Source organism: Chamaea fasciata, unplaced genomic scaffold (assembly GCF_029207755.1).
Source record: "Chamaea fasciata isolate MVZ Bird 193981 ecotype frontalis unplaced genomic scaffold, bChaFas1.0.hap1 SCAF_10, whole genome shotgun sequence".
In the NCBI taxonomy this organism is placed as follows: Eukaryota; Metazoa; Chordata; class Aves; order Passeriformes; family Sylviidae; genus Chamaea; species Chamaea fasciata.
The window spans coordinates 13,669,027-13,687,305 of record NW_027094095.1 but is presented as its reverse complement, the minus strand read 5'-3'; the positions used below and the strand labels follow the sequence as shown (position 1 = coordinate 13,687,305).

The 18,279-nt window shown below is 36.3% G+C and overlaps 1 protein-coding gene across 3 annotated transcripts in view; it reads right to left on the bottom strand.

Moving 5' to 3' along the window:
- CDC14A (cell division cycle 14A) overlaps positions 1-18,279 on the bottom strand; it is a 50,181-nt gene that overhangs the window by 5,377 nt on the left and 26,525 nt on the right. For 2 of the 3 annotated variants that reach the window (XM_066192359.1, XM_066192361.1), the window contains 8 exons: positions 15,825-15,912; positions 14,021-14,251; positions 11,776-11,914; positions 9,031-9,187; positions 8,279-8,391; positions 7,179-7,226; positions 6,033-6,161; positions 4,797-5,115 (listed from right to left, as the gene is read on the bottom strand). In XM_066192359.1, coding sequence (XP_066048456.1) covers positions 4,797-5,115; positions 6,033-6,161; positions 7,179-7,226; positions 8,279-8,391; positions 9,031-9,187; positions 11,776-11,914; positions 14,021-14,251; positions 15,825-15,912 — 1,224 coding nt within the window. The remainder of the gene's footprint in view (positions 1-4,796; positions 5,116-6,032; positions 6,162-7,178; positions 7,227-8,278; positions 8,392-9,030; positions 9,188-11,775; positions 11,915-14,020; positions 14,252-15,824; positions 15,913-18,279) is intronic. The other variant, XM_066192360.1, reaches the window with a different exon arrangement.

Here is an 18,279-nt window from a genome sequence, read left to right as displayed (position 1 = left end):
AACTCACCAATGAGTTTAGTGAACATAAACTAGAACTGAGAAATTGCTATCCTAGCCATCTCCAAATGCTCCTGAACCACTTGTGTTAACGAAGATAGACAAGTTAGAGTGATGAAGTGATTTTCTTAAATAAAAGTACTGCATGATTACAGCTGGTTACCTTGATATCTAACTCAAGGAAGGGAGATTTTGTCAATTAAGAGAAAGGAAATTAATCATTCAAGAGTCCTTTGATGAGCTAAGTGAATAAACAAAGGACCAGGACATGTAATAGACTTCTGTCAGGTACATCACCTGATGTGCTCCAATTAGAAAGAACACAAACACTGCAACAAGCCTAGGCTGGGCTGTCACGATTTTCAAGTAATTTCAGCATCTAAAGCAGTGAAGTGGAAATGATTAAACAGAATTCTGTTTTTAAAAGAATTCTGCCAGAATTCTTGATAGCTTGATGCTACTCTGTATTTTGCTGATGAGCTTCAGACCACTGGTAAGTGCCACCAAAAGCAAAAGAGCTGCATGTCAGGGGCTGAGGTGGTAAGGAAAAAACAATCTTCCTTGGTGGGCTAATTGGTCCCAGAAGAAGGGAGGGGGAGGAAAAAACAAAAAACCGACCACATAAAAAGAAAAGAGATGATGCTTTTCCACAGAGTTCCACATGGAAAAAAAAAATCCCAAACCAAACCTAAAATCCCTCGAGGAACAGAGGACATGGGACTTAAATACAAGAAATAGAAGTCACTGTCATCAATGGCAGGAACTCTTCCCCCCCCCCCCTCAGCTCCCAGCGCATTACAGTCAAAGAAAATAAAAGAAGCTATGTATTTATAAGCAGGGCAGCACTGAGTAGCAGCTTTCTGGACCAGAAAGGTTTTAAAAAACTAAAGAACTTGAATATTTTCCAAAAGGAATTTTGAGCTAACTTAGCTTATCAAAAGAAAATCAAGCTGAGATGAGTAGCATGAGATATCTCCACAACAAGAAGATAAGATAACAAAGGGCTCTAACACTGACATAATAAAGAGATACAGAAAGTTTCAGGTTAAAAGTGAAATAGTTTTAAGCATGACTGTTCAACCAGTGGGACTGATCTTTCAGAAAAATTATGTTGTTCTCAAAGTAAACCATCTGTATTTGCCAGTGAGCTGCTCACTACCAGACAGAAAGCATTCAGAGATCAAAGGATTGAAAAACCTACTCTTTTCTTAAACCTCAGGACATCCCAGTAACTGCACTCAGTCAATTGTGCATTAAATGGGTAACAGTTTAGTACACTCTTCTGTGACTGGGAGAGATGCACAGGGCTACAGAGTACACTTAGAAGCAAATGTATTACTCAGAACACACCTGAAAAACATTCCAAACAGGAACACTTTTTAGCCATTAGTATATTGAAAGAATATTACTTCACAGGTATATCAGAAACTTGCACTTTGCTATGTAGATTTTGCATGGCATGACTCTTGCTAAGAAATGCTGCTTCTCACATCACAGCATATAATATATAAAATAGAGTATTTTTAGCTCACCTCACTCTTCAGAGAAGACTGGAGATAGAATCTTGCTTAGAGATCTTGCTGCATTTGACTGTGTGTAACCTCTACTCCTCAGGAGCAAGCAATATCAAGCCAAGAATTATTCAAAGGTTATATCCTTTATATCCTTCCATGCATTTACTAAGTCATTAAGATAGGAAGAAAATTAAAGATGTTCTTAAAACAGGAGAATTGTGCATTTTAGAAATGTTTTTTTTGTTAGAAATGTTTTCCATTCAACCCAAGGCGTTACACTTACGCCTAAGATATTCCACTGAAATCAATGTTTTAAGTCACTCAACAGTTCTACTGCAAAGAGACAACAATTAATTTCCTTCTTCACTGCAATGCACAGAGCTGTAAGCACCTCTCTGCTGTCAACACGGCTATTTCACCTGTTCATGAATTGCTTCATTCTTCTTCCTTAAACTACACAGTAACCAGCATTCCTTGCTTTTCTGCCTTTCCCTAACTCATCCTTTTCTAAGAAAGAAAGGCATGCTACAATTCCGGAAGACACTTTGTAAACCACCTCCTCTCCCCACATAGGTTTGGGGAATTTTTGTGTCAATGCCAGCTATGTTGCACCTTGAGAGTTTGTGAGATTAAGGAGAAACACAGCACTACCCTAGAATTTTGTAAATATCTAGACACAAACCCCCCCAAAATGTCAGCAATACTTAATTTTCTGTCCTATGCTTATGGAACAAGCCCACTAACTTGGCTTTCACTGTCAAAAATAATTTGTAGCATTAAGTTCCAGCAACTACCTCTCCAAAGGAGGTGACACTTCCTGGCTTTTATGATGCTATATTTACATTCAACCTTTTAAGTTGCTCAAGGAAAATAAGCTTGCTGTTTCTATAATACTTTACATTTTCATTTGGTACCCTTGTAAATTCTGACCTATTGTGAATTATGTCAACTTATTTTCATGACTAAGTCATATTACAGTTACAAGGAGTTTCTTCCCCCTAGGGTGCTACATGTAAGTTTACATGCATATGCTTTATGCGTAATATATAGCTGTAAGGAAAATATGGGCAAAAACCCTCTAAAAATGTTGCTGGCAGCATATAATTTACAAAAGAAACTACTGAACAGAATAGTAATCGGCTGACTCTCCAAAGAATTATTGTTCAATACATTAAATATGAGACAGTACTGAAAGTGAGACATTAAAAAAACCCCAAAAAACCAAAAAATCATCCAATTTACCACTTATTATTCAGATGAGTAATTGCTCTCACCCACTGTTCGTATACTGACTTTTAGTTCCAGTATACTCAATAGAAACAGAGGACTGAACTCCTGAGGACTGAATTTGTGTAAGCATGTTGGATTAAAGACTGGGAACACCTAAAAAGGATGACTTTCCAGAGCAATCAGAATGCATGAACAAATCAAAGACTCATCAATGTATCTCAAACAAACATTCCTGACCTGCTATACAGCTTTTCACCTCTCTCCTCATCTCTGTGCCTAAAGAAATTAAATACAATTAGTAAAACAAGAACAGTCTTTGTTCTAGAACTTGTTTCATCACAGAAAAACTGTTATGGTTTCTATATTTCACTTGAAAAATCTCAATTATATATAGTTTATTACAATCCCAAGTAGTAGGGAAAAACAGAGTAAAATTAAAAAGATGAAGATGTGGCAACATTCAAGAAGTCCCTTGCAAACAAGTTACTGTTGCTGTTTAAAGTAAAGTTTAAACTCAATTTTAAACTCAATGCAGTGATTCTAAGATCATGGAATATCAGCATTTATTTACAGATAAACTGTAGTGGATAAGAAGCTTTTATTATTTTTTTTTTAAACAAGGAGTCTGAAAGCATCAAGTATTCTGAAGAGCTGCTTTAGGTCAAGCAGAACCTACCACAGTCGGAAGAACTCACTGAGTTAGAGAGTACAGAATCATGTTCCCTCAACTAACTTCAATGTTTTGTTTACACAGATTAGGTTTCACTCACACATGCAATTTAATTCCATAATGGAACCATGAGATTTTATTTCCTACTATCATCTATCCTCAGAAATAGCAATTCATACACTCAAGCTACAAAGATGTGGCTTCTGAACTGAGTGGTGCCACATCTGTGCTGCTAACAAGAGGGTAGGTCCTCCACTTCTGCAGGAAGAAGAGAACACAGCCCATGAACGACCTTTCCCACGACATGCTAGTTACATGCAATGTATGTTATTAGCTGTTTTAAAACAGACTCACCACACTCAAAACCACTAGCAGGTATAACACCAGAACTTCCTTCGTACTGAAACAATTTATCAGTGGTAAGGAAACAGAAGAGTGATGTGCAATACTCTGCAGTTAATTTTACACAAACCCAATTTTATTTCCACCCAGTAAAAAAAAAAACAACCTAACTGTCAGAACTAGTCAAGAGAGGCTGACAGGCTCCCTTAATCATAGGCAAAATCTATTAAAAACAGTGTAATATTTTTTGTAATTAGCAGGCTATCAAATCCTTGGAAACCAGGTATTTTAAAATTGGTTTTAGTTTTATAGTAGTAGATATGATTATTTTTCCCTAGAATAGATGAAGCTATTTCTGATTTGGTAAATGAAGTTTCTCTAGTCTCTCTTCTCTGCATTTTGGATAGAAACACTTTCAAGTTGCATTAGTTTATCTGTACATCCTCTTTATACAGACTCTTTTACACAGAAAGAGAGCACAAAACAAGCCCAAAGCAGAAAAGCTGTTGAGGAATGAAAGCTGCAGTGTGAGACCATTAGAAATATCTTGCCTGTAATACTTTCCACATCTGGTGTTAGAAAAGGAGAAGGTTTCAAGTCAAGAGCACTAATTGTTCAAATAAGCCCTATCTTTAAAGATGTTCTACCTTCTGTTTACTATGATACATTCAAAGGCGTCTTAAAATCTGTTACTGCAGGAAGATGAAGACACATAATTACTTCATAGACTGTGTGTGTAATGGATAATTCGAAATAAAATCTAAAGGGTAAGAAGGTCCATAAAAAAAGTTATCAGAAAAGATGTAAAGTTCAGGCACGATTTATTTTCATGAAGCTTCCATGTAACAGGTGCTTAGAAAAGATGGGAAAAAAAGCAGCTGAAATGATAGGTAACAGACAAAGGTGCTGTTCAGAAACATTAGAGGAAGTTGGGAGAATTATGCTGAGTTAAGATTTTTTTTATGGCAACTATTTTACTCAGAGAAGCAAGGAAGAAAAGCATCAGTGAGCTGCCTGAAAATGCTGCTGTGACTGTGACTTACAGGAATGGACTCTGGTATCGAGCTGGAGGAGTTGTAAGGCCCGTAAAGGAAGGCTGGCGCGTACTCATCTGTCACGGCGCTGTGAAAACTGCTTTGGCTGCTCAGGTTGTTGCCACTACTGCTGTTTCTGTTGTATAAGTTGTTGTTCAGTTCATGGTTTTTTCTGTGTGGCAGCTGCAAGCTGCCATTCAGGTGACTGGAGATATGGCTTACAGAAAAACCTGTCCTAGAGGACAATGATGTCATTTTGCTCTCACCATCATCTGAAGCAGCGTACAGGTTCCCTAGAGAACTGGCTAGTCTGGAGTTTATGGAAACGCTGAATGGAAAACACATGCAGGGAAAAAAATATACACAAGGTATGTAGAGATATACACAAAAATGTAACAGACAATAAGAAGACACTAGGTGAATAACACAGACCATTCTGAAACAATCTGTATTTGCACACAGGTTCATTTTCTAGCTCCTAAGTAACGAAAACCAGAATTCTTTGTAAGGACTTTGCAAGTTTTGCTTACTCAAGCACTACACCGTGGCCAGCTTTCACCTCTGTCAAACCATACTCGCATGAAGGAGATGGTGTTAAAAGGTTTAGGCAGCATCTGATTTACAATGAAGCCCTTTGTGTACATGGAACAGTTTAAGAACTCCTCCTCTGCTTCTTGCAATCAGTTTTGTGATACAAACCTTCAAGTAACCAAGTAATATGGCAAAATTTGAGACTGGAAATAGGGTGTCCTGAAAGATCTCAAGCTGGTTACTCTGTTCAGGCAATTATTTGTGCATATTATTAAAAATGCATCAATCATTCTGAGTGTCATTTAATATATATAATTACTTAGGACAATAGTAATAATGGAATTAAACAGTAATATATCAAGGGTTCATAAAAAATTAATTAGCACTCAGTATTCTGAGAGTAATAGTATATAGAGTTGTGGCAATATCTGCAGAACATCTATAAACTGAGATAACTGAAAGAACCTTTAACAACCCACAGAACTGTTTCTGATGACGCAATCTCAGTAAAACTCTCAGGCCAGCAGGACAGATTTTGGGTTTTGCTTGTTTTTTAAATCTGTAGGCAACTGAAGTTTGGCTAGTGGAACAGCAAATCACTGTAAGTAATTTTAAGTCTTCTTAAAGCCAGAGCAGCAAGCTGTAGATGTACTGACAACCACTGTAGGATACTACCGTAAGCATTTGTACCAAAATGAGAAGAAGAAAAAAAACCTTTTAAGGTTAGAGCCTGAGGACATGGAAAGTCTGCTTATTCTTTCTGCAGATGGTGAAGTAACTGCTACCACTCTGGAGGCCTTCAGAGGAGATATGGATCCTTCTGTGCTACCTGAAGTGTTCAGCCTAAAAAGAGTGCAGAGTTCCAGTGAGAAGCAAGATTTAATAGTTAAAATATACATCTCCAACACAAAGAGTCTTTCAGTACATAGACTGGTATTTTAAAAAGTGTGAATTCTCAAGTCTGAGAACTCAACAGCAAAAACTCAAGTTTGCCAGCTTAAACATATTTTTAAAAACAACTTTCCAGATATCCATTCCAAGTATTTCCCCTGCTGCACCGTATTAAAAAGTTACAGGCTACTTTTCACCTTGAAAATTGATGAAGACCAAGTGTCCATTTTTTAAGTTTTATCATAAATTTTAGAACTCTAAATGTAAATTTGATTAAGAGTACTTTTTGAGTTTACAAAGCAAGCATGAGTAGAAAAACCCAAAATTGTACCTTTCATGAGGTCAGCATCATTTCCAAATGAAAAGTTTCACAGAGTTGCACAGAACATGCAGCTCTTTCTTGGCTGGTATTCTTAATAACAAAATTCTTCATGTGTTGATAATGAGCTGTCTGTATGTTACACTAGACTACTCAAATTGTTACTGTTATGGCTGTCCACATTAATTAATTTAAAAAATTAATTTCCTCTAACCCTAGATAGGGTCTGATTGTTTTATCCCCTGAAAGGATGAAAAAACCTTGGGTACAGATCTCCAACTACATGCACAGAAGAAAAATGACATTGAGCAGCTTTAATTACACACCCAGAAAGGGTAAAGCATTCATTTACAATGCTACTCATCTGGAGAAATTCAACTCAAAAATTCAGGTCACAAAACAGGAAAAAAAAAGTGCTCTTTTCAGTATTAATGCTTGATAATGACAGAAATTTTGTCTTACATATTGTATTTTAGATTCAATGGGGTAAGGCATACAATTTGCAGGTGTTTAAAAAGGCCTGTTACCTGCCTATGCTCAGAAGTCTGAAATAGTGATCATGTCAATTGATTAGCAATGATCCAGAACACTGAAAATTAAGACCCTAATCAAGTGATACACATTTAGAACCAGAATTTTAAAGTCAGTACCTGAAAGGTTGTGAAATTGACCTGGTGTGCAGTTTCATGTCTTGCAGCCTAAAGAAACAAAAGCAGCAATCTTTATCCAAGGATAAAAAAGCTTTCCCCTCTGCCAAGTCATATCTGTGTGTCTCAGGTTGGCTTAAAATATAAAAATAAGAGTTAGTATTACTGACAATCAGTGTTTTAATTTACAGTTAAAGAACAGAGATACTTCAGGTTTAATTTCAAAGTTCATATTTTTACTGGTTCTGAGAAATTCTAAGTTTCTGTAAGGAGTACAGAAAAGTAATTATAGACTACTAAGGTCGATTAAGAATATTTTGTTCAAGTCGTAAGTTATAAAATATTAGATATAAATTTGAAAATTTTGAAGTATTATTTTACATTATCTTTTACTACTATACAGTAAGAAGGCATCCTTAAACAGGGAGACAGAGGGAAAAAAAAGGAGAGAAAAGAAATTAACAAACCAAATCTGCAACTAATAGATACATACCTGGAGCAGTTTCCACCACAGCAGGCGGTACAAGTAGTACCACTGCCTTAAACAAGATCAAGTACTTGCCTCACAGATCTGATAGCATGGAGTGAATTTAAAACTGCAAAATACCTCATGTGGGTTTGACCCACACTCTGAGGGCCAGCCTGGCAGAAAAGCGGCTGTGATTAATTTGAGCGAGACTGCTTCTCCAAGGTGTTTTGTAATCAAAAGGTTTAATAAAGAAAAATAACAAAATAACAAACGCAACAGAAAACAAATAATAAGCCGTGCATAGGTGCCTGAGAAACCTCAGACACCCTGCTACAACATCTTGAAAAGCCTGGAGTTTCTTTGTTCGCTCTCTTTAGTACCTAACAGCTTAGGTGGGCTTTTTGGCCCTTGGCCCAATGAGAGTAACAACAGTCTTTGAGTTACATTCTCAGAGTCCAATCTACACTTCTGGGCTGGCTCTGAGCCAATTACAATGAGAAACCCACAATTACAATGAGAATCTTCTAGCTAAACTACCTAACATGTCTCAAGGTAAACTGAAACTCTTTCCCTATTTGGAAGCACCTGCTGGGGTGTGGGGTGCATTACTACAACCTCAGACTGGTATAATTACCTCAGAGCTCCAGTTGGAACAGAACAAGGCTGTCTCCGACTTTTTAAGGCATTCAGCTTATCTCCCTGCGTCATCCCATTCTGAGCTTCCAAATCTTTGTCTTCAGAATCATTCTGGGAAACAAAAGCAAGCAAGCAAGGGGATCTATCAAATCCTAGGAGCAGTGTAGTTTCAAAGCACTGAGCATCTCCTTCACAAAGATCAGAATCCAGAAGGCTGATCTACTGCCACCACCCTTTGCATAGTTCTCCTACATTAAATGTACCTCTGTACAAACACACTCACATAGGGCTTTTGCAGAATCTGACCTCAAAGTCAGTTCACTATGCTCAAGCCTAATGCCATCATTTATTTACTTCAAGGAAGTCTGTTGGACCTTTATACACAACTGCATTATTAGTTAAAAATGTAGAATAAGCAGATTTTTTGTTTCCTGGATGAAAGCTGACCTTTTGTTTCCCTTCATTCTCAAGAAAACAACTGAAAATCCTGAGAGAATTGCTTGAAATAATGCAAACCTTTTAAAGCTTGAAAAAAATACCTGTAACAGTTTTAAATATTATTTGATCTTTTTTATTTTTTAAGTGGAGATTTGTTCTAATTATGACCTATAAAAAAAGTTAATCTGAGGAAAAATAATCAACCTAATACCAATACAAACCTAAAAAAGCCAAAAAACCTAAGAGTTATCTATAGCTAGTTATTAACAGCTCAGCTTCATTTCGTCTGAAATTTTTCCTAAGAACACTTACCTCCTTGCATTGATCCAAGTCTTGTGCTTTATTCAGACTGTCACTGATGGAAATGTCATTCAAGCCACAAAGAACTCTGTTAATGTTTCCATCATCTCCTCGCTGTTTCTGCTTTGATCGGATGAGATCTCCCTCCAGCCATAACATTGCTTGCTTCCTTCAGGATACAAAGCCAAAGCCATTCAGAACAACAAATTTGCATACATTTAAAAAAAACTATATGAAAACATGCCACACTTGCAGATTGCCAACATTTGAAACTTCTGTACATCTTTATCTCAAAAAAAAATTTACATGTCTACCATGAAAAATTTTTATGATTAAAAACAGCAACAAAACCCCCTCCAGAATCACCAAAGTAGTCTGTAGTCACAGTACTAAAACTTCATTTTATCAAATCCTTCTGGGGAAAGAGGTTAACTAAACAGGAATTTGCAATCATATTTTAAAGGCTCTTCAAACACAACTTAAAAAATAATAGAAAGCAATGCTTTCATATACATCACGTGTAGCATAACTGATGACAGGGAACTTTGCAACTTACTAGCATGAGTTTTCTGGATGCAGATATTGTGCAGTGAAACTACAGCTGACCTGTGCAGTGCGAATGGATGTACTCATGCAAAGTTCACCAGGACTCTAATATAGACTTTCAGAAACTGGAAGAATATATCCTTCACACAGGTGGTAGAGTAATACCTATTTCTTTGCTACAATGCGCATGGGCAGAGCAGACTTTTTCAATGAGGCTGCATTATTCCTTGAAAAGGAAGTTTGCTGGGTAGGTACCAGTCATGTTAGTTCCATCTAAGAACTGAGGCCCTATTAGATACTATTGAAACAACATTAAATTACTACATTGAACAGAAAAGAAAAACATGAGGAATTAAATCAGAATACACTTTCAATTCCAACTTTTGCTTGGAAACAAAATATTATGGCAAACCTTCAGAGCTAAGGGATCTGAGCGAACTGCCTAGGCTTGCTCAATAATAAATGCAAAAGGTAAGCACTTCAGAAAAATATCACTATATCCCTAGTAAGCATCGTGAGAAGGCAGAACAAATGGGTAAGAGGGAGGGCCACTTAGTCCACCTAACAGAAGTAGCCTAGAAGACATGCTTGAATTTAAATATTATTATTTAAATTTAAATAATATTTAATTTTGAAATCTTTCAAGATTATTGCATATGCAGTAACAAAGTGATCTGACACACATTTAAGTGAAAGAGTTTCTATTAAAAAAAACCCTAAACTAGTCAAACCTCCCTCATCAAACCTCAAAGAACCTAAGAGATTAGGCTCTGACACCTATGAAGCTTGGGAGATTGAAATTGCAAGATGCTACCTTTCTGTCAGATGCAACTTTGCAGCCTTGAGGGCAAGACATTTTATATTAGAAAGATGTCACTGAAACCTTCCCTACCCCATTTTGACACCACTGGTGACATTGCTTGACTTTTTTCTGATTGTTGAAACAGGTATCTACCACCCTTAGGAGAGTAGAAAATTCTTACTGAACAACACTACAGCTCTCAGCTGTGACAAATGTAGGTAGACCTGAAGGATCTTTGCCTGTCTATAAGATCAAGCCAAGTATTCCTTCAGTCTAACCAAAAAAAGACAAGGCCCTAGTATTTCCTATATTGTAAGTAAATAGCACTTACTATCACATTACCTATTACCCTTCTTGCAATTTTACTCTATTGTGCAAGTCATTTTTAAGGGTGTATCATCCAAGCATCAACACTGCCTGAATCTGGCTCCAGTGAACACCTGTAGTTTGAGCAAGTTTGTGATCTGCAGTATTTGGAATAATAGCCAGCCACCTCTCAAACAGAGGAGTGTCTGTTTAGTTGCACTGGAAAATAAATAAAACCCCTCGTTCATGCTCTATTTCTCTTTAATTACAGTAATACCTCTTTTCAATATCCTATGGATTTTAAGATGCAAAGTGAGTGCATCTTTTACAGTATTTACACGGTATCTAACAGAGCTGATGAATTATCTTTTTCCTACTTGTAGTGGATTTTCTTAAAAGGTTTTGTCCCATAAAAGTGAAAAAGCCTCCAATAAGTATCATCATGCCATCAACTCAAATATATCAGCATAACTGCTACAATAGTAAATGCACAACACAGAAACCACTATGACATTAAACTTGCTGTCTGCATCACTGCCATTCATTAACAGTCAGGATCAAATCTGAAGCTGCATTAAAACCATACATTTGTCTACAACTACTAGCTCCAAATGAGAAACATTTCATACCTCATGCTGAGAAATCTGATGGAGATCATAAGCTTTCTACCAAGTACTTAGTCAATCTCTAGTTACAATGAAGAAAAACTATACAAATGATACCATTTAAAGATTAATTTTAAGTGCCACAGACGGTGTATCAAGTATTTAAAGACTATTCTCTCGATGTTATAATTTAATATGTACTATTTGTTGATTTAATCTTTTGTCCACATCTGCCCACTCCAACACATTCATCTAACTCCTAAATTCCCCAGAACAGAAACATGCAGCCTTGTGCCCCTTTAAGGGGACAGAATGCATAGAACTCCAGAGAAGCTGACTGCTTCTGAGTAACTCAGTTTTCAATCCCCTATTAACTAACCTTACATATATTGAAGAGGCAATAACTTACAAACGTTGGTAGACAAATTAGATCCTATAAATAGTGTAAGGTGGCTAGGGATGGAGGGGAGCAAAGGAGATATATATAAATATACATACTCTTCCAGGAAGTGTTGCTGGGGTCCTATAATAGAGCCTGGGCGACATATTCTTATCCAAGCAATGGCTTCAGCGTGTGTGAACTTGTAGTGCTTCATGATGTAACAGGCAATCAGTGTTCCTGTTCTCCCCAGGCCAGCTACAGAAACAGAAGTATCAACAGCCACATATGAAGGGATGAGCATTCCAGAGTTATCAAATGAAAGTATGGGATATACGAAAATTTCCATGCAATGCTATTCACCGTATTAGTATCTGAAGAAATAATTTCTGATTCAGTGTCTCATTTATCATATAATTCAATATCAATGCTGTAGATATGGGGATAAATATTTCACACACAGGAAATGCTAATGTTTAAAACAACACCTGCACTCATTGAAAAATTGAAAAATTCTACTCCAAACTTTGTTTAAAAAAAGGCTAATATTTTTTTAAAAGCCGTGATCAAGCTGGATACGAACTTCACATTTATAATACCAGTAAAAAACCATAATCAAAGCACCTTTGAGAGGCCAACACAAATACCTAAAAACCATGGTGCAAATACATGCCACGTCTCAACAGAGAGCAACTCAGTGGGTTTTTCTTTTTGAATCAGTTTCACTGTGAAACCAGCGCATAGAACTATTCACTGCTATCTGTATAAAAGCGATGACTGTTGACCACTGTATAATTTTAGATATCCATAGATTAAAACAATTTAACCCATTGCCCAGCAAATCCCAAACTAATCCTGTTCTTAAGGGGACAAGAGAGACGCAGAAAAATTAGCTTTAACTATCAGCAAAATCTCAAACTAGAGAGTGAGAATTAATCTCTTTTTAGCCCTGTGTCTCATCTACTAGTGAAGTGTTTCCCCATTTAAACCATATTTCCCACAAATACAGTATTTGCAATTTACAGTCTCATAGTACCCTACTATTGTTTATGCACCAACAACCATCCAAATGGAAACTCTCCAAGCAGCCAGACATCTCTACTGACAATTCTATGCGCAAGTACAAGCCTTACATTTAACCAAAAACTAACTCTGACTTTTTTGAAAGTGAAGTTGATGTAGGTAGGATGAAGGCAGAAGTTCACTCATAGTGAGGTTCCATAATTGTAGCTTGGAAGACAAGCTCTGAAGGCTCATTTAAAAGGCAAAGTATTGATTTCAGTTCTTTCCTCCAACATTCTGCTAATGTACAAACTTTCCATTACAATCCTTTGCAATTAATTGCTCTATCTCAACGGAGACAAGCAGTTTCTAGTGTAATAGCTGTGCTCAGAACACCTCTGCAATATGAGTTAACTGTTGATTTAACACGGTAGAGGATTATTTAGGGTGGTGTAAAAACTAAAAACAAGATTGTTCATTTGCTTACTAAATGGTCAGACAAAAGACTAAAAATACTTCAGTGCAGAAAGTACATCTCTAACTCACTACCAAGTATGTTACACTCCTTTAGCAGCTAAGCCTGGAGAATAACTTACTAACAACCTCTTGCTAATCAATAGTTTATACTCTTATTTAGCCAATTAGTGGATGCCCAGCTTATCAACGCCAGAACTTCTGGCTTCTAGCAACAGTAACAACTTTTTGGCAAATAAACCTGTTTATCTTTGATATGCATATTTCTTGTTCATGGGAAAATTACAGATCGTGTTATTCTTCTGATCAGGCCAGACACTCATCTCCATAACATCCATACACAACTCTAAACATAAATCAAGCCTAACCCTTAAAAGCCTTTGTTAGTCTCTCTTGACTAAGCATGTTTTGTGCATTTTATGGCTGGTTTGCTGAATTAGGCTGGTTTGAAATGCTGGCATCACAATAACTCACATCAACTTGAAAAGTGCAATTCATACTCCACAGAAAAATGTAGAACAGTCAAAAAGCACAAAGAAAACCTTTTAGTGTTTTGCATTTCCTAGCCAATTATCATAATGCTGTGAAAGCATAATGCAAAAAAGAAACCTGCATCAACTAAATCTCAAGTTTTCAAGTCATATTAAAAAAACCCCACAGAATAATGAACAATAGATTGTCAGTTCCTGCAAGTAACAGCGTAGGATGTAAGGATTTCACGTACATAGGAAAATAACAAATATTTGGCATATATTTAGTCAAGCACCATAAAAAGCATTATTATTCTCACAATCTGATAGTGTTCTTAAGTGCTGTATTTCTGGGATAAACTCTATGGATTTATACTTATTTTGAATTTCAGTCTGAGAAATGAATAGGTGCACACACCTTTACAATGTACTGCAATGGCACCATCAGCATTTTCACAGATGTTCAGGAACCTCTGCACTATACTGTCACTTGGTGTGCTGCCATCGATGAAGAACAGATCATAATGCTCAAAACCAGCATCAGTGAAGCGTTTTGCCTCATAAATTTTTTTGTTTAGTCTTACAATTGATGTGACGTTATGCTTCTTGAAATAGGGAAAGTAGGCTTCAGGTGCATGAAGAGGATAACCTATTAAAAACATAAAGCCACAAACAGTTAATATCCTCGGTTCATAAAGTTCAAAATCCCACTAATCAAAATTGCCCCAAAACCTTTTTGAATGATAGACATGCTAATACTAAAAATTCAGAATAGACATGGTAAGTGTTGTAAGAAAAATTGTCCAAAAAATGCTCATTAATATCACTTTCATTATAAAATGTGTTAGGAGACAAAAAGCTAAAACAGGGTCTTTATGAAACACTGTACTGTCTCCCATTAAGCCCCTATTCCTCTCTGCAAAGGAATTTATGCATAAACCTGGGGACATACATGAATCCAATGTTTCACAACAGCTGTTTATCTAGAGTCAAGCTGCAGATCAAAGAATAAAAGCATGCTTGAAGAGGAAACACTGTTTATAAAGAAAACACATTGCTCATCTCTATTATGGGCAACAGAAACAGTCAAAGGATAAACTGCAGTACCAAAATTATTCCTGTCCTACCGGGAAGTAAGGGAGCTTTACTGCCTTGATTCTCAGTTGACAGACAAAAGGATCCTCTGATGAAGATGGGGGGACAGGGAAGGAGGTCAATGACCAGCCACAAGACAGCTCTTTAAGACAAGTCATATATGCTTTATTAAATGCAATTCGAATCACAACATAAGCAAAATGTAATGTGCACTTGCAATCACCTGGGAGGTGGTTATTTATAGTTTCATAACTGGATTTTAAGTGTGTTAATTTAATAATTTTCAGTTATACATGTTATAAACAAAACACAGGTTTTCCAAATTCCATGGAAAAACTAAAATAAATTTAGAAAACACTCTCAAGAAAGGGCTGCAACAATGATTGGGGAAGAAACCCAAACCAACCAAAGTATTTTCTTTCTGGATTTTGTTTAAATTTTCAGTGGTCATCATAAAAGAAACATGAGAGAGCAGGAGAAGGGGATGGGGAGGGAAGGTAGACATTCAGAAAAAATGCTCACAAACAACAGGACACGGCACAAATAATACAGTCAAATTCAGGAAAAATCTAATGGTAGTACTTAAGTGACTGGTTTTCCTTTTAGCTGGACCAAATCTCTACTTTCCCTCTGTCAGTCAAGCAGTCAAGTTTCCCTTTTTTTTTTTTTTTTTTTTTTAAATTCCACTAGAATCACTTTCCCTACGTTCTCCACGTTACCCCAATCATCTTCAGAAGGAGAGGCAAGCTTCTTTTCAAAGCCTTCCCTGGTCTGTGTCACAAAACTCTTAACAGTCTTCTGGGTTTAATGCAACTCACCTTTAATTCTGCACAATTACTGTATCAGGTGTCAGGTTCCAGGAGAACAGTAAAAGACCTGAGTCTCTCAGGCACTTTGTCACAGGATGAAAAGTCACTGACTGTTAGAAGAATTGAAATTCTTCTGGCAAAGAAGAATTCCAAAACTTTTTGAATTAAATTCTATGAGCGTATATAAAATGCTCACTTGATGATTATTTCTGAAGATTAAAACTGATCTAAAACCCCCTATTATCTTCTGCTCATTTGCTGTGGTGGTATTACATGCTGGAAAAATAATATAGCACAGCATTAAAACATACACCATACCATTTTCAAGTTTGCTTTTTGGGTGTGGTCCACTGAAAGCCAAAAATTTTCCTGGAATAATCCAGTTGAAGTCACCATTTTCCACGCGCTACAAAAATTTCAGAAGAGAAAAAACATTTTAATCGCTGTATATACAAGGTAAAAGAATTGCTCAAGATTTTATTTTACTCTTTACTATGTTGCAATAATATCAAACACTTCAAATGTAATTAGCTAGCTTTACTATATGGGACTAATTAATCATAAGTCCATGAAATGAAATGAAATGTAAACAAAATTTGCTCAAGTTTTCCAATAAAAGCAGAAAGATCCTTTATGCAAGATATTTCTCCCTGAGAGGGTTCAGTGTTTCAGGACACCTATTAATAACACTGACAAACACCAACATTCTTCTATGTTTTAATCAAAAATTATGGAAAAGTGCTTCCTTGTGAAGCACTAGCTAAAAACCCCAATTCACAGGAAACAAATTAAAAACCAATTAGCTTTCAAAACCATTACCCTTTCCCTGTAGAAACTGAAATTTACATATTGGCATAAGTTCTGATGAGCCAGTAATCACAGAAGAAAAGTGTAAATTAAATAAAGAGACTAGATTTTAATAAATTTTCAAACTATGACATTTTGTATTTCTTGCTCACTTTTAAATGAAAACCAAAAAAGGCTCTTCAAATTCTGTCACTGCTGAAAATGAAAGCTTCTTTGGAAATACTTAACATCAACTGCAGTTCTAAACTGCCTTCTTTTCTTTCTTTAATTGAAGACTGCTCATTCCTTGTTTGGCAATGCAGTTATTCTCAGCATGACTTTTAAGGACATGGCACTCGGTTCAGCTGCATTATTAAGCCTGTGTTTTTAGCTCTCAGCTCATCAGAACATCCTAATGAGTGAAAGGTTCTGATAATGGACATCACTGTAATCAATTCAGCAACTGTTTGCTTAGCTGAGCCCATTAGGCTTGCTCCCAATGTCCCTGCACAATGGAAACTCCTGGAAGTTACCCAGGTTGCATAAGGACTAGAGAACCAACCTCAGTGCCAAGCCAAGACCCCTGCCCCCCATTGGTATCACAGACTGACTTCTCAGCACTACAGCACCCCACTCCCTTCAGGGAAGAAGTCCTGTTCAGTAAGCTAAAAATATTTTTGTATTTGTATCACCAGTTTTATTTGTAGATTAAGTTTTCTACTGTTACAGGAGCCACGGTGAATAATTTCAATTTTTATCAATATGAACTACAGGTATCTCTGTATATGTATGTGTATATGTATGTATATATATGTGTGTGTGCTCGACACTACATGCAAACATCATTATTATTAAAAAACCCAATCAGTAATTTACTTCCAGTCCAACAAAAGGGGAATTAGCTGCCTTGATAACATAATAAGATGAAAGAACTTTTAACATGAAAAATTTCCTTTCAGCCTGCTCCATTTAAGTCGTATGCAACTTTTTTTATATAACCACACATCTGAAGACCTAACATAGCAAAAACCTGTAACATTTGAAGGTTTTGAAATATAGCACGGGACATAACTAAACACGAAGCTGACCACAATGTGTGAAAAAAAAGACATACCAAAAAATGGACAAAAAATTAAAGATGATTCCAAATTCTTGCTTCTTAAACTCAGCAAGCAGCATACTATAAACATCATTCACGTGTACATACTTTTCACACTCTAAAATAATGTTAAGCCTTAAACAAGAAAATGGGATAGCTTTAGTCAATTAAGACTTTTCTTCAGGCAGACTAACGCCTACTACACATACAGAATTCCAAACTACCAATTGCTTTTAGAACATGTTTTTCTTTTGGTATGTAAAGTAAGCAAAAGCAGCAATTTCATATTTTAAATTTTAGTTCCTGTTCATTTAATTTTGGTAATTCTGCAAAGGCTATACCAATTTTTTTAACCTAATCATTATTGAACATTGCAGGATACAGAAATCCTTCTACAGATGCTTTCAAGGTTAGTCAAATAGGCCGATATGTGTCGCAGACTGCCAACTGCAGACAGCTACTGTAGAGGTGTGCTGTTAATTAACTTTTTCCATTGTTTATTCCTCTTCTGACTTCACTTTCTTGAACATTTATGAAGAATTTCAGTATGTATCTGAAATACATACAGCTACAGAAGATGCTTTTAAAACGGAGATTTTCAAACTTAGCAATTTTATTCTCATTACTTCCAAGTTTTCTGAAAATTGCCCTACAGGGGAAGAATGTGGGAAGAATACTTGCTACAGTAAAGCAACACAAGTTTAAAAAGAGAGTTAAATTTACATTCAAATATTAAATACACCTCTAGTTTATATATCTTTTTCCTTAACCAATACAAGTACAGGAATTTATAGGTGTTCCAAAGACAATGTCCAATAAACTAAATGATTGTCACCGACTTCAGTAAAAACCCAGAAGCTAGAAAGGCTACAAGAAAGCAGTAGATTT